Source organism: Caloenas nicobarica, chromosome 11, assembly GCF_036013445.1.
Source record: "Caloenas nicobarica isolate bCalNic1 chromosome 11, bCalNic1.hap1, whole genome shotgun sequence".
Classification (NCBI taxonomy): domain Eukaryota; kingdom Metazoa; phylum Chordata; class Aves; order Columbiformes; family Columbidae; genus Caloenas; species Caloenas nicobarica.
In genome coordinates this window covers 294,378-312,190 of record NC_088255.1, presented here as the reverse complement: position 1 = coordinate 312,190, position 17,813 = coordinate 294,378, and the positions used below count along the sequence as shown (strand labels likewise).

At 40.0% G+C, this 17,813-nt stretch overlaps 1 protein-coding gene across 6 annotated transcripts in view; it reads right to left on the bottom strand.

The window, feature by feature from the left end:
- Positions 1-17,813, bottom strand: part of ATG7 (autophagy related 7) — a 99,613-nt gene that overhangs the window by 39,791 nt on the left and 42,009 nt on the right. For 4 of the 6 annotated variants that reach the window (XM_065642724.1, XM_065642726.1, XM_065642725.1 and 1 more), the window contains one exon: positions 16,269-16,391. In XM_065642724.1, coding sequence (XP_065498796.1) covers positions 16,269-16,391 — 123 coding nt within the window. Of the gene's footprint in view, positions 1-12,912; positions 12,995-14,935; positions 15,052-16,268; positions 16,392-17,813 lie in introns of those variants that run through there. The other 2 variants (XR_010606821.1, XR_010606820.1) reach the window with 2 other exon arrangements.

The window sequence follows — 17,813 nt, the reverse complement described above, 5'->3', positions numbered from 1 at the left end:
GGGGCAGCTGAGGGGACGGTGCCCGTACCGATACCCACACGTGCTGCTGGATGAGCGTGAGCTGGCCAAGCGGAACAAACCCACAGAGGACATGGAGTTCAGTACAGAATTCCCTCACAGGAGCTCGCCTGTTCCATTGTGGCACGAGAGAAGAACTAAGTGTTGTGAAAGCAGCGAGGAAACCTACAGCCGTGGCTATTCTGCAGTATATGGCCGTAACTGTCTACAACGATAAAATTACAATGGAGCGCCCAGCAGTCATCCACATACGAAAGCTACAACAGACGCTCTTTAATTCTTTATCTGAATGAACCTCCATCAATTAGCTTCCACAATTCTTTTTAGTGTTGCTTATAGTGAGCCAAACTCCTGCAAAGAGGCTTCTTTTGGAGGCCAGAAATAACATCTTATTTTGCACTTGCCCCTTCGTTGTCCATTACCTTTTAAAATTCCACTAAGAATTAAAACCAAACCACAATTTCATAACTGTCTGTCCCTGCAAACACGTACAAGACTGTCTTGATTTTGTTAAAAACAAGTTTCTCTTTTAGAGAATTTCCCTGTCAGCTAAAGTCTTCTTACCAACCGCAGTTTTCCTGAAAGTTAGGTACATGTTTTGGAAGACATAGCAATGGAATGCGAGGTCATTGATAATGATGCATCCCGCGAGATGTGCAGGCAGGAGGTGAACTGAAAATTGACCAACGAAGTATTCCATCCCATTCATGTGATACTTCATATAAAAGCGGGGGATCGCAAGGATCTCGTCCCTTTTCCTTATGGCCGACATTGGGAGAGGACCTTGCGAGTTGTCCCTGCGAACTGAGGCCAAGTGACAGACTGAATCCAGCTCCGGTTGGCTGCAGAGTCCAGTCCAGGACTTCGGGTGCCGGCCCCACATCTGCCGGAGCAGTTGCTGGGACTTTCAAGATTGGTTTTCTATATTTGGAATTATTTTCTCTATTTTTATTGGTAGCATTAGTAAAACATTTTTATTTTTTCCGACTCTCTTCTCTCTGTCCTTCTTTCCCACCCAATCGCCTGTCCTTAGTGGGAAGCGGGGAGAGGGAGGGGCTGAAGGGGGGAAGCGGGGAGAGGGGGTTAACAATACATCTGCCACGGTTTTATTGTCACCCCGGAATCAAACCACGACAAGGACATCAGAATTTCTTAGACGCAAGACTGTTGCCTGTGGAGGAGACTAAACTCGTTCCAGCGATGGATATACTGAACCAGCCCGCTCGGCGAGCAGAGGCCCAGCAGCATCACCCTGGGCTGGGACGCACCGTGTGTGGCGGAGGCAGATCCAGAGATGAGAACACATGAATCGCTCACCCATGAAGATAAGGAGTCTACACAATTGCCAACTAAGACAACTAATACGAAATGCATGTTTTCACAAGGGCTATTCAAAGAAATCGTATTTGTGGGAAGAATGAGTCATAGGAGAGCAAACCTCATATACTACAGTTACTCCAAGTGAGAAGACAAAGGGAATTAGAACTTAGATGATGGTGTTTTTTTTAAATAACCGAGCAACATTAGCTGTTGCACTGTAATAATTTTAAATACCTTTGTTATGCTTTCATATTCTTTTCTAGTAGTTGTTTTTCCTTTTAACTTGCATTTTGGGTTTGCTATTGTTGGCACATTGTCTCAGTAGACACTAGATAAACAAATGTTCCAACAACATAAACCTGTATCTCTTAACCCCTATTTCCTTTGAGAGGTTGGAAAGTAATTACTTAATTGCTTACAGGTTTACTTGCGCATCCCTTCTCTATTTCTGTGACTTTTCTTTCTACTTTAGTTATAACAAAATAAGCATCTTAGTAATTACCCCTACCTAAATCACAGTTTATTTTTTCCTTAACCATGCATTTTTTGTATTTATTGATGAACTTACATAATTTCACACAACTTGCAAGGCATCGAATTCATTGCCAGGTAGGCCTGAGTCAGTACTTTAAAGTTATAGAAATTCACTTCATGTATAGTAACTACTTAACCTGTATTTTAAGATGACAAAGTACTAATGTGCTGGCACATACAGAATATTTCTCCAAAATTATTTCTATAATCTCACTACTTTAAGGCGATTCCAAATGGACTAGTTTTATTATGTTTACTTTTGTGTTTTAACTGGAATAGAGTCAATTCACTTGTCTTAATTTGCTATGAAAGAGTCCCGTGCCATTAAATAAGCATTTTGCCACATTTCGCGCTTCAATAACAAGACAACACCTGCACGTCCACCTTCACCCAGAGAGATTTGCGCACAAGTCCGAGCGCCCCTGAAACACCCGCCAGTACACGGCGCTTCAACTGAGGCCAATGCTGGTGTGTGTACCTGAGATCAGTTTGAAAAGGACTTTCATAGATAAGGACTATTTTTAATAAATTTATTTTATGAAAATTATCTGAGTCTGATTTTGTTTGCTTTCCATACATTTCCTTTGCCTCACAAGAATCTCTCAGATGTTGTTCTCAGGGTTTCTCTTCCTCGGCACATCCGCGCGAGCTGTTGGCACAGACCTGTGTGCTCCTCTTCCCCCTGGGGGCTGAGGAGCGATTTCTCCAGTCCCATTGTTTAGATTTAATAATAATTGTTCCTTCCAAATCTCCGGAAACTGGTATAGCTGCTTGTTTTGATCACTGTATCGACGGGCACCTCGCAGCGTCCCAGAAGGACTGAGGTGTAACAGCTTCTCCCGTGGCTTGGCTCAGGTCACCAGCGCTCTGCAGAGTTCACAGCCCCCCGGGCAATCTCAGAATTAACCTCAAGTCTCACACAGGTTACTGTTTTCTATCGCAAACCAATGACTACATGCGAAATCTGATTTTCATTTTTCACATTCTCCAAGAGTATTAAGACTACCAACAAGGTCTAAGGACTTGCATTTGGCCTTCCTGCCTGCAGTGACAAAGTGCTAATGAGCTGAGCAAATTAAAGACAAAACTCGTAATATTGCTTCATATATATTCTTACATTTTAGCCATGATTTTTACTTGATACTAAGGCTTGCAGCACAAGCTATCCTTTCGAAGAGTGTGTTGCTAGAGTTCAAAGTGTAGCACTTTTCCACTTATCAAAGCCATTCATATTTATCCAGTAAAACTACATTATTTTACAGTTGCTGCATAACGATTAAATGACTTCAAAAATCATCATCATACCTGTAGAATGACAAAAGATTTCCTGTATATGAAAATAACATAAACCGAGTAACTCACGAGCTGCTCTTGCTTCATGAAATATGACACATCAAGTATAGTTTCAGTGTTCCAGACCCGATACCTAGAGAACGCAACAACGCGTCGCTAATTTGAAGCACGTTATCTAGAGTAGGGTTTGTAAAACATCAAGAAAACAGAAACTCATCCTAAAACTTTTTAAAACGTTATTTTCTCCAAACATAAAAATGAAACCTTTTTTTCTCTGGGCACAATTTTTACGGTGTACATAACACCACCAACTTTTTTAATATCTCCTCATGAGGTCAGACACAACCTTCATTTACAAGATGTTTTTCTATCACTTTGCACTTAAATCAACTATGAAGTCACTGCTAAGGAAAACTTATCACTGAAGACAATCCTTATCTTCTCAGGCACAGACGGACTTATCTTGGAATCAAATCTGGATTTTAACCATGGAATTGGTCATTAATTTTTATCGCTCCTAAGCTGTCAGGTGGGCTCTCCGGGCCTCCAGCCAACTCCATAAAAACAAGTATGTTGCATAGCAGATTTCAGCCAGAAGCCAAATTATAATGTGTTCAAGAAAAAGATGTTGCAAAAAGGAAACTTCAGGAAAATCTGAACTAGAATAAGGCTAAGAAAATATCGGCACTTTGTAGACATGTTTACTTTAAGTGTAAATACCAGGAAAATATTCAGAATCAAACAGAAAGAAATTCAAGCCAGTAGGAGCTAGGTTAGTAATAATTTTAAAGGCTATTCAAATTTGCCTATTTTTGGGTCAACTTTAGCCAACGACATTTGCGTTAGAGTAGCAATAGGGATGTAAATCTTTAAACAAGCATGCTGCTAAAATTATTCCATACTTCGTGAAGAAACAAACCCTAAGACATTGTGAAAATTTAAATTGAGAAGTAGTTTACAAAGGGTTTTCCATATGAGATTTCTACGTAGGAGTAGCTCTTGATGTTTTGTTATTAACATTAGTGATGCTTAATTTCCTCTGATTGGTATGTGAATGTGAATAAGCAATCACTGGCATTAAAGAGAAGTAGTGGTAAATATGTATTATTTTTCAACAACTCTTTGCATTGTAATGAACTTCACTTATTACCACTTACTAGTTCCACCTATATTTACAGGAAAATTAGTAGTTTACAAAGTTGGGGGAAAAAAACTACTACTGTTTGCACAGAAAGGTCTTGTAGGCAAAATTACATGTTGACAATAATAAAATGCCAATGCACCTGGTATATGTGACACCTGACAGCACAGGTTCTCTTGCACAACTCCAACATGCCGTAAGAGAAGTCTGAGAGGCATTTCCAGAGAAAACATAGATTGGCAGAAGAATGCAGACATGGTTAACAATTAAATACTCTTGCGGACAACATTTAAGGGTCTACAAGACGAACAGAGTACATTAAAACAGGGGACAGGGTGTAGTCATGCATAACACAGTAACTCCATTACCATTCGAACCCTGAGCAGTTCAGTGCGTGCAGCGGCCAACTCGCCTCAAGAAATTCACTGCACCTTTGGGTAAGGCTACAACAGGACGTGTTTATTGAAATCTGCGGCTGGGAGTGATTTGTCCAGCAGCAAACTTTTTTTCTTTTTTACTCAAATGATCTACAGGGGCCCATATACCCTGCAACTGCTCACTTGCACTACGATGCACATTGTATAATTTATGTTCTTAATTATAAAACGAAGTTTATCAGCATGTTTGTCTGTGTTGTGTAATTTATTATTCTTCACATGAGAATAACAGAATGCATCTTGGACAGGCTATTCATTCTTCATTGTAACAAAATATATTGGAATGGAAGAGATTTAATCCCTAAATTATTTCACTTCTCCCTTCTTTACCGGATATTTTTCCTCTAAGAAAAAGGAGTCAGAGTTTGAAAATCTTTCTAGAAGACAATTACTCCCACTCCCTCCAAAAAAGAGGATCCTTGTCTTGTCTGCAGATCCGCACTTGCTCCCTCTCAGTATTTTGAGCTTTAATTCACAAACTTTGGTTTCTTGCTTACTGACATTCCTGTCTTTGCTAGAATTCCAGTGGAGGGACTGTGCTCTTAAGATCAATGCAGTTTTCTGAGGAATACAGTTTTCTGAGGTTACTTCAGGAATTATTGAGGTTTTTTTCCCTGTTATTACTCAAACCGATACAGTTCTGGGCTTCCACCAGGAGTTAGGTTAGCAGAAGAGTTCAAATATACTGCAATTTTAAGAGCACTTAGTCCTTATAAGGTGTGACGCATCTAGATGTACCATCTGGCGGGCTCTCAGATGTAAAGGAGACCTGGGAAGTTTTGCACCCTGTGCCAAAAGGGACAGCCGACAATTTCATCACCTCTGTTCCCACAAAGGGGAAGTGCAAAAGGATTCGGAAGAAATGAATTTTTGGGGCAGAGAGGTTCACCATTAATCTGCCTTAACTTTTCCCCTGCCCTCCCCTCTATACAACTTGTATTTTAAGAAGCTTATGTCTCATTACTTTTTTAATTTGTGGCATAACAAAAGCCCTGTTTCAGTAACACTGGCATTTAGAGCATCAGACAAAGCAGCTGAGAGCAGAGGGACACATTAAGACATTCTTTCTACAGGAACATGATCATAATCACTTGATAATTCTCCTCTTGTTTATCACATACCAAGTTAGTGCTGCAGCTATAAAGAAAATCAGATCCAAACCACAGTTAAACAATTACTGTGACGGAACCAGAAAATGAACCCTAATCAGTGCAGACTTCCCAAACGTTAGAAAGTTATTCCCCAAAAGTTTACTCCAGGGATTTTTGAACCCAATTACCGTGAGACACACAGTACTCTGATAAGATCTTTATCTATATGTTATTATTACTGCCTCCACTGAACAATGTGATGTCAGTGGCATTTAATTTCATTCAGTCTTACCAGGATTACAGTCAGGTCTTGCTCATTCACCCTGCAGAGCGGGCGCTGGCAGGAACCAGGGACCACCTCAATCTCTGCAAACGGAACACGCCAGGCCCAGGCACAGCACGTCCCGTCCATCAGCTTGCTGTCGCCTCAGTCCTGGGAGCCACAGAAATCCCAAATCCATCGAAAACACCAAGTACTATCGCAGTATTCCAAAGAAAAATATATGGTATCTTGATTTAAAATAAGAGGGATGTGAGGATTTGACAGCAGCACTATTCAAAGGCCATATGAACCAGCTAAAATATTCTCTTTCAGACAGATGCAGAGGGATAACAAAGGCAGGCGACGGGAAGATAGGTTTGAGTGAGCAATTAACTAGAACAAACCCAAAAGCCAGAAAGCATTTTCTATATCAAGGCAGCTAGATATCTCAATATTAGGATAATATGATTAAATACATATACTGTAGAATAACATCGACAAATCACACTATATATTATGACCTCTTTTTCTTCATCTACATGAGGGTACTCTCTTCTGCATACACACAGTAATGCAGGAGTGAAAGGTAGACTTGCACACTATTATTCTTACTGTTACTATCTGTTACTGTATTTTTGATACTTTTTTCCCCCTATTATAAACTTCGATCCTGTTTTAAATACAAAGCTCATGGGCAGCGCTCATTTTAACTTAGTGAGACACTGCTGAAGTGCAGAGCTGAGAACATGGAGAAGTGATTTTCCCAGTTTAAGCAAGACAAGAAGATGGAGCATTACCTGTTACAGGTTTAGAGTTCTCAGTGCCTCTCACTAGCCAGGTAACAAATCTCTCTCTGAAACACGTGGTTAGTGTTGTAAAGTACTAGTCCTCTTCTGGGCAGAGCAACGTGCAAACAGAGCACAAGGAGAGAAAATTGGGCAAGAATTTATAGAAATGTCACGTCCATAACCCCACCGATTCCAAGTGACACAGCACTCTGGTGATTCCATATCAGTTTTTAGGTATGGCTGTACAGCATCGCTTTACCTTAAAACTCTGGATCAGCATTAGGGAGATGTAGGAAAAGCACTTCGTAAAATTACCTCCATGGGCAACCTGTTTGATTATTTAACTCTTTTGATCACCTTTCTTTACCGCTAGATTATAAAGGATTACATTTTGTGCCTGGATTAATAGATTTTGTGTCTATCCTGCTAATGGAACAGTCAAAACACTCAAGATAGTATTTCCTTACCAATATCAAGGGCAGGTGAAATGAACACATAGAAAGTTACACAGTAATCTATTATACTGTTAATAAATAATGTAATAAAAATTACATTCTTCAATAGAGATGTGCAGCACTTCTGTCTCAGTCAAGTATCAGAAGAGTGGGAATGTTCCCAGAGAAAAAGTTTTACCTTGTTACATAGGGGAAAATGCACTTACTGTCCAAAGCAGAAAAAAAAAGAGGGATAGGGAATATGTAACATGATGATCGTGTTTTGTTCTGTATTTGCACACGATTCATGCCCTATCTCAAGTTAACTCCAAGAAACCATTCCTTTCCACCCGCCCCCTACCGAATCTGATAGTTGAGTCCTCAATGCTTTCTCATTAACTGCTTATTAAATGCGATTCATCATTTTATGAATCCTTCCCAGCCCTCACATGGCCGAGGTCCCCGGTGCCGTGGGCGGGTGTCCCTGGGCTGTGCGGACGCCTCACAAGGACCGAGTCCCTGTCACGGGATTCGCCATCGCAGCTGCAGAGAAGCCCTTTGGAACTTCTGCACCGTGTGATGTCACACACTGCAAGGAAATCACACCAGAATATCGAACCTGCTCAGTCATATTAATGCTAACTCACTGTGATGGATCACTACATGCGAAAATTGGGGGTATGTCGTCTTCTGCCTTACGGAAGACAACAGTAAAAACATGTCATTAAGTGTACTAAGATCTTTAGAGGTATGATTAGTTTCTAAAGACACCAACAAATCCATTTTCAGATTTTACAGCTTCAGTATGGCAGTTCACTTCGAAATTCTGGGTACTATGTTCATCATTAACTAAAAGTAGTCTAAAACCTCAAATAAAGAACGATTTAGTATCATTTACTATCATGGCACAAACTGAAGTGTTACTTCATCAGTCCAGATACTCCTTGTTTAGATACCGATCTAATGAGAGCAATTTAAATAATTCATAAAGAAGAAAACTCTGGCACCTTTGCGGCCGTAGGTGGGGTGCTATTGCTGTTAACACAGGGAACACTCGAAAGCACAGACACTGTGAGCCCTGTTCGTAGCGAGTGTCTGATACTGAACAGCACTAACCTGATCAATATTGTTTACCAAGAGGATAAACAACCCTGAATTGTATGGACATAAGCCAGTACTCAAAAGCTGCACAGGTATTATGAAGAACGTAGACTACATATTAGTGCTACAGCAGTTTCATAGCACCTGGAAAGGTGCTATATTACCAAGGTTGATTTTTTTAATAGCTCATATAAAATGGGGCACTGACTGCTATTTGTTGCATAGCTTTTACCCTCACATAAAAACTGATGAGATTATAAGTTTCTTCATAGCATTACTTTCCATTTTATAGCTATACAAGGTTTACTGTGAAATTTTATATAGGGACAGATTTAAACTCTATAAATGTTTTGTCACTATGACAGCCATTCAGTCTAATACATAAAAAAAAAAATTACCATCTGTTGCTAACCCAAGTGTCATTATTACATTTCTTTCAGTGGTTTAAGCCTAAGATTTTTCCATATATTTGAAATTTCAAATGAAAGACAGCTTGATATCAACAGCAGCCTAAATTCTTAAAAAATTATCTACACCAAAGTCATAATTTCCTCTATCTCTGGCCCCAAATATTAATTCTTACATTTGAATTTGCAGAGCTTCATTTAATTTGACTAATAACAGTACAAGTCTAATAAGTCTATCAATCTCTGCAGCTAATCACTAGCGCCTTTAATTGGAGGATGCCAGCACTTACAAGTCATGTTTTTGAGACAAGATCACACAGGATGTTACGACAATGTGTATCTGTTCATTCAGAGGGACACGGGCAGCATTGCTATGCCTGTCCTCACTTGGGAATTTAAGCCTTAGCGAGGGTTGACTGATGAAAACGTCTGTAAGGCTCCCACTCCAAGCTCTGGCCTCACAGGACTTGGCTCCCGAGACCCTCCCGGAGCATTCCTGGGGCACCGTGCGCCCAAAGAAACCTTTTGTCCTGTGTCCAACCCTGCAATCAACGGTCCTTCCTCCTTTGTTCCATTGACTTCAACTCAAACGACTGCACGTGGCCCTCCCTGACCCCAAGGGACAAACACATATTTATTCAAATATATCATGAAACGTGTATTTGTGCAGATCAGTTGCTGACATAAGTCCTAGGAAGAGCATTTGAGTATTATTAGTAACAATAACTGAAGTGATCAGTAAGGTATCAGGGGAAGGACAAAGACATTATGTTTTAGTGTGAAATAGAGGAAACGCTTCAGAGATATTTTAAATTCTTCAAAGAGTAGCATAAGGTATCAGCATCAAGCCCATTCTTGGGCTTGTTCGAAGGCAGTGGAACTCAGTTTGAACTGGTTTGTGTTGATGTAACCATCACCTCTCCTCGGCAAAATTTCAACAGCAGAAATACCACAGAATCAGCAGAACATCGTGGCGAGGAACAGACATACTACATCTATTTTATGCACGTAATAGCAAAGCACAACAACCAGAATATATTGGAAATTTACATACATTTTAAAATCTACCATCACCACGAATCATTTCTCATTTGGACTGTGTTCAACAGGAATTTTCTTGCAGAAAAAATTTATTATTATTTGAAGATCTGGGAATTACTGCTTGATGAAGAAAAATGATGACAGTAATTGACACCATGAGAAAACTCAAAAAGAAAAAAGAACAACCCAGCTCCCTGAAAGAAAACAGATTAATCTCTTAATCTCTTAAGAAGGAGATTGCAGGGTAGGCCTGAATCTGTCAAAGCAAATTTCTCCTGAAACACACCAGATTAAAAAAATGGAGCAAAACGAAAAAGATCACAGACACAGAAAAGTATTAATTTTTGTCTACCCATCAGTGGTGGTTTTTTTGGAAATGTTCACAACATCAAATAAAATTCAATTCTGAATGCTGCTTGGTTAACAGAAAGTTACAGAACTTATTATTACATTGTTGAACTTGGGTTTTTCTGTTTTGTTTGGCTTCATTTGGCTATTCATATGTTATTGTTTCAGCATCAAATACATTGCACAACATAATGCAGAATCAGAAACAAGCAGGATCTTTTTAATAGCAAAGCACATTGGAAATTCTGATTTCTTTTTTTTCCCAAATTTGGATAAGCACAAAGTTCAATTTTAATGCCAGCTGCCTATTATTAGAGCTAAACCCTGTTCCGCAAGTAATGGCAAAAATTGGTCAGGCACAAACTTCAAAAAAATACAGAATCAGAATAAAAAAGGCTTTTCTATATTTCCTCCTATCCGAACAGCTCGAAGTATTTTACTGGCATGATTTTTTTTAATTAATCCTACCCTTCTGTAGAATCAGTGTTCTAATCTCCATTGTTTGGGATACAGTGAACCAGCACAGCAAGGGGATTTTGCAAATACCAAATAGGGTTTATTCACTGACCACAAGAACTTGTCATAGAAACGATAGATCCTATGGATCACATTATAAGAGACAAAAAGCCGTAATTACAAAATTACTAAAGTAAAATAACATAAACATCATGATGTGCTGGCACCAGTATCTGACCTTTATAATCACATTCAGCAATATGAAGTCTGGTTTGGATTTAACTTCTTCCAAAATTCTTTATGATCTTCTTAGATTGCAAGAGTTCTACCACTCAGTCATAAACCAAAATCTTTGTTTCTTTTATGTATTTTATGATTCCTCTCATCCTGATGACAGCAGCAAGTTTAGTAAAGCTTCCTAAAGCATTCAAGTAATTTAGGAATTGAAATCCAAAGGAAGAAAGTATATTTATATTTAGGTCTTATTAAGAACAGAGAGAATTTAAGCTTCTGTACTTCTGAAAATAGAGAAATTCAACTGCACATACTACAGTGAATTCATGCAAAAATTTCACTTTACCACTATTACTGCTCCTTCTATCAATACATTTCAACAGGTGGTTCAACAGTGGTTTGAAGAGCACTTACATACATTCAGTTGTTTTAGAAGAAAAAGGGCACCAATAAAATGAGTACCCTTAAAAAAGTAACTTCTTAGAAAATCTTACAAAATGAGAACGGTTCTTCCACAACTATGGAATAATCCTGACTATGGGTTTTATTCATGAGTCGGTTTTTACTTCCAGAAGTGTGCCGCATCAGCAAAAATGAATCTTTAACACAGGGTAACCAAGTGCATATCAGGAAACCTCTAATTTTAGACTAAATACAAAGAGCTCTCCACAGCAGCAAAGCCCAACATACATTGCAGGGTTAAATCTGGCAAGGAAAGCAGCTGCTTTTAGAGCCACACTGTGATACACAACCATTATCTGAACTGGAATTCATTCTGTTCATCGTTGTTCTGTCTCCAAATAAATGCCCTGACTTTCTGATGAATAATTCAAGAGATACACAGGCTCTCTCTATTTTAAGCACAGCTATTAAACTTGACTGCACAGTGAACAAGCGTCAAGCTAAAAAGTTCACAGAATGTTAGGGATTGGAAGGGACCTCAAAAGCTCATCCAGTCCAATCCCCCCACCGGAGCAGGAACACCCAGATGAGGTTACACAGGAAGGTGTCCGGGCGGGTTGGAATGTCTGCAGAGAAGGAGACTCCACAACCCCCCTGGGCAGCCTGGGCCAGGCTCTGGCACCCTCACTGTGAAGAAGTTTCTTCTCAAATTTAAGTGGAACCTCTTGTGTTCCAGCTTGAACCCATTACCCCTTGTCTTACTGTTGGTTGTCACCCAGAAGAGCCTGGCTCCATCCTCCTGACACTCCCCCTTTCCATACTGATCCCCATGAATGAGTCACTCTTCAGTCTCCTCTTCTCCAGCTCCAGAGCCCCAGCTCCTCAGCCTTTCCTCACACGGGAGATGCTCCACTCCCTGCAGCATCTTCGTGGCTGCGCTGGACTCTCTCCAGCAGTTCCCTGACCTTCTGGAACTGAGGGGCCCAGAACTGGACACAATATTCCAGATGAGGTCTCACCAGGGCAGAGCAGAGGGGCAGGAGAACCTCTCTGACCTACTGACCACCCCCTTCTAATCCCCCCCAGGTCCCATTGGCCTTCCTGGCCACATGGGCCCAGTGCTGGCTCATGGTCACCCTGCTGTCCCCAGGACCCCCAGCTCCCTTTCCCCTACACTGCTCTCTAATAGGTCATTCCCCAAACTATACTGGAACCTGGGGTTGTTCCTGCCCAGATGTAGGACTCTAGATTTTCCCTTGTTACATTTCATTAAATTTTTCCCTGCCCAACTCTCCAGCCTGTCCAGGTCTCTGGATGGCAGCACAGCCTTCCAGTGTCAGCCACTCCTCCCAGTTTGGTGTCATCAGCAAACTTGCTGATAGTGCACTCTGTTCCCTCATCCAAGGCATTGATGAATATATTGAATAATACTGGTCCCAGAACTGACCCTTGAGGCACTCCACTAGATACAGGCCTCCAACCAGACTCTGCCCCATTGACCACGAGTCTCTGGCTTCTCTCCTTCAGCCAGTTTGCGGTCCACCTCACTACCCGATCCTCCAGTCCACACTTCCTCAGTTTAGCCGTGAGGATGCTGTGGGAGACGGTGTCAAATGCTTTGCTGAAGTCAAGGTAGACCACATCCACTGCTCTGCGGTTCAGGTTAGGAGTAAGGAGGCAAGGTGACCTGGAAGACAGAAGTGCCGTGTTTCCATGTGCTGGGGCAGGTCCCCAGTGGAGACGGGTCCACAGCTGCCCTGGGCCTCCAAAGGCGGCCGTGGCACCAGAGTCCGTTGGTGAAGCTCTACAGAAACATCTAACTGCTCTGGAAAAAAAAAAAAAAAAAGTACCACAGAGCCTAAATTAGAGCCAGATGTTGGAAAAGCGGATGCCTGAAATTTACTGTCATTTCAAGACAGAATAGAAACACTTGTTAATTTTATTATTTACTGAGTAAATTGTCCTGCTAAGGAAGCCATGTAGAACATTTATAATTTCCTGATGCATCTCCTGTTAAAGAAACAGGTGCTCTATTGACTAAAACCATGCAATTAGTATAAAATCTGAACCACAAACTAAATCTGTGTTATCATTCCTACTCTGGTTACACAATTAAATATTATTATATTCTAATCAGTCATTTTAAAAAGATAAGGTAAGTGTGTGTCAAGATGGTAACAATACTTATGTCGACGGCACAGCACTAGAAAAGGAAATCGAACAATTCAAGTTAAAAAGATTGATAGTAAGTGGACAGTTTTCCATGTCGTACTGCAAATTATATTGCTTTAATCTGGGCAAACATGGTCTGTGCTAAGCATGTAGGGAGGTAACATTTTCATGGAAACTTCTGACAAAACGTTCAATTAAATGCTCTTAACGAATCAAGAGTGATTGTTTTAAAAAGAAAGAACAAGATTGAGAAGTTTCCCTGTCAGATGCAAGTTTGTTAGCCCAATAGCAGTGATTTTATATATGGAATTACAACACAGTTGTGACATCACTGAGATAAATTCAAGATTGGATGACATGCAACTTTACAAGTCTCTTTTCATTACAGCGCAGCAATGGCACTGGTCAAATTTTACCAGATAGGAGGAAAGGAAAATCTTCAGTTACCAGAAGCCATTTTTACGGTGTCCAAACGCAACTATCATCTACAAAATTTCTTTGAAGAGTATGAGTGCAGAAAGGCAAGTAACTTCTCAACAGAACAACCAAATATTCTAATTACCAAAGCAGGCCATACATGTCTTACAAAACTTCTCTCGCTACTTTTGTTGCAGTTTTTAGAATGCCATCTACCAAGAATATCTTAAATTAACCTGAAGAGCACTGATCTTAATGAACTTAATGCCTCCATTTTAGAGAACACGTTCTGCCAGCAGCAGCTCAAAAGTAGCCAGAAACCTGAAAAGCCATTTCGCAGCCTTCAAACACAGTAAGAGAAACTGCACCAACTGCATCGGATTAGAAAAACGAGCTCAAAATACAGAAATGGTTCAACAGAAAATATACTAACAGCACTCTCTTGTGCACCTAAAAATGTTTAAAACTGCCCAAGACTAGGTACTGAAGGAGTAGTGGAAGACAACAAAACCATCTTTATTTTTCAGAGTCAACAGTGGCAAAATGTAACAAAAGAATAAGTCTTTTAATGTAAAGAAAGGAAGCATGATCCAGAATCTGCAAACAATCCGCGTGTTGGACCTTACCGTTCACTAATACAAACTTTATCAATACCATTAAAATAGTTAAGCCTGATAAAATGGAGACGTTTTTACAAAAATACAGCAATGCTACAGGGAAGGAATCAAGAAAAGTTGATGGTTTTATGGCAGTTGGGCTAATTTGAACGCATTAGCTTTGCAGATATTTTGTACGCCAGTTTTTTCACCTATGAGCAATTATTTCACTGCATAAACCTTGCTGTTGAACCCAAAGATTTTCAAAAGCACATTAGTTCAATTTTTTATAAAAAACTTTGAACCTCAGTTAAGTTGCCATAAACTCACAGACTCTCCCTTTTGTAAAGAATATCTAAAACTTTATAAACAAACACCTGTATACATTCTGAAGTTGCAAAAAAAATTATTAATTAATATCTGCAAAATAACAGATTACTAACCAGGGCAACTGTAACTGTTTTTCATGCTGCCGTTAGCAGTCCAGACACTTCTTTGCAGCCTAAAAGTCAGGTATGGCGATCAGACTTCAGTCACTATTACCGCTCATGAGCAGCACCTGTTAAAGAGGATTTGTTTTCCTTTGTTGCATCCCTCTCATATATATATATATATGTTTAAGTATTTTCTAAGTATCACCAGTGCGATTTAAGAATGCATCAGGTATTTCACAGTTTAATATCTCCAGCATCTGCTCCAATTATTTTAAAAGGTTAAAAAACGAAACAGAGAGCTAAGTCATCATTATCCCCACAAACCTTATTAAGCAACCCTGCTGAGCTATTTCCAGCTGAAAAAACAGCTATACCATTTACACAGGCTACAGTAACCGAATAATCGTTTCTCAAAGCCAACTTTCGAAACATCCATGTGATACGACTACACTAAAATTAAATTACAGATGTAGAACGGTATAGACGTTTGCAGACAGAGTAAGGGTTACAAATCATTGTAAAATACATTATTAGACAGATACTTATTTCACTTTTATTGGACAAACTCAGTATCACAACTCATTCAGACGGGGTTATCTCCCACAAGAACAAAACATCCTCCACTTCCATTCCAGATCACAATTTTTTTCACTAGATAAAGAAACAGCATTGTTTCCGCCACATTATAATCCATCAAGCAGTAAAATTATCACATTTTAGATTGACCTAAAATGATAGCTGATTTCTTTATCCCACATAACACAAGTCACCTGTTTTCTTTAAAAGCAATACTTGAAAATGCAGATATAACAAGTGCTAATTGATTTAGGAGCCCCGTGTAAAGACTGTGGCTGTGACCCACGCTGGGCTCGGTGCTGTCAGTCCACCTGTCACCAGGAATTGTCGCGCTTGCGCAAACAGCAGTTTACACACCCCAACGGATCACAGACAGCACCGCGCCTCGTAGAAACTCAGAACTTTCAAGCAACAACTGTCACTTACAATATTTCTGTAATTTTGCAAAATATGACGATAAAATTAATAATAATAATAGTGCCACACATTACTAACTGGCTGTCCATGTGCATCCCATCATCTAGTCTTAAAAAAGAATGATCTCTCACATCCAACAATATTTCTTCTTCTCTAACGTTAAGAAGACACGTCTTACCTCACCGGATGGAATACGCATGTGGCTTGTGTAAATCATCCTGTAAATCAAATACAACTGCCCGATCCTATCAGTGATTCATTTAATCACATGGTTATACAGCTGAACAGAAAACCACGCACCCTTTACTGCCACCTGTTTACTCTTAATATCCAAAGTGTATTTTCTTACCTCAGCAGCCTGTGTTTCCTGGTGTAATAAAGTTAGACCTGTCAAGTCTTCCAAGAAGGAATGTGAAGAATTAAAAACTTTAGCTAGGAAATCAAACCCTTCTCGTTCATACTGGTCAAGGACCTGTCAAATAAACAAACAGAAAAGGATGCTCACCATGTGACTCTTCATCACACTTTGCTCGCAAAATCACAGCACAATCTTTCTGAACGCTCAGAAAATGACTGTATATTGTAAGCATATAGAAAGCATAGAGAGAAAAAATCCAATCATTTCTCCAACTCAATTTATAACGTGGGAAAGGTGGAGGTAAGAAGGAAGAGAAGCGAGGTTTTACGTTTCCTGGTTTCAATGTTTTTTCAAGCTTATAACAAGACAGACATTATGGCAAGAACAAAAAGTTTAGTTTCAAAGTAATGAAAGGAGCGTTTGAGTTACACTAAACACAGTAAAAGCCTGTTCCGATACAGCAGCGAAGGGAAAGAACCACGCTGGGAGAGGCTGAAAAGTTCTCCGAGTCAGTGTCCAAGTCCAACATCCTCCCAATCTCCTGAGATTCATGGTTCTAAGACTATTGTATCTTAAAGCACTCCCCATCTTTCTACTCCTATTTTTCCAGTTTATCTTTTATTTTGAGACAAGAATTGTGAGGATGGTTTTAGCCTATGTTTCTCTCAAACCCCTGACCATGAAGAATTTTATTTCATGCAGCTTTAGCTTAACTAACTATTTGGTAGGCTGATTTCAAGACTGAGGAAATAAATTATAAACACAAAAGACGAACATGACTCTAAAAGTTTTTTGAAAGCAGGTAGCAAGAAAATGGAAGGAACTTATGACAGAGCAATCCCAGCGTCCATTGTTTTCCAGTTTTCCTTCTACCGCTGATCACTGAACAACCTGCTCCGCTGTCACCGGCTCAGCGATGCAGCAGCTGAGCTACAGACCGTAAAGCAACTTCTCCTATAGAAATCCATGTAGCAAGAACAGGGTGCACGCAGGGGATTGGAGGGGCTTCCGAAACACAGCAGATTTTAATACACAGGAGGAGTATACATGGCATCGACAGAGGCAGGGAAAGGATCATCAGTATCACCCCACAGAGAGAGGATGCAAGAGTCCACGCAATGGCCTCATCCATGAAACAGAACGCCAGCCGATACCTTTTACTGTAAAAGGTACTGTCGCCTTTCTCAACGTTTACGCCTTCATCTCAATCACCATCTCCCTCAGATAAATCAACATCAGCTCAAGAGTGAAGGACAGAAAAAGGAGCTATGAGCAGGCAGTTTCACAGATGGCTGTTATTTTTCAGAATGACGACCATTTTCCAAACCTGACATCTGTAAAAGCCAGCACCTTTTCCAGTTGCTGATTCTGATAATCTGCTCCTGCCTCTCACCCTCCCAACTGTTTTTTTCATTTTGTTTTCTTTTGTTTACTTGTTCGTTGTTGGGTTTTTATGTGTGTGTGCACGTTTTGTTTAAGTTGGGCAGAAATGATACACATTAATATAACCAAATCTGCTCTTGTTACGGAAAGATC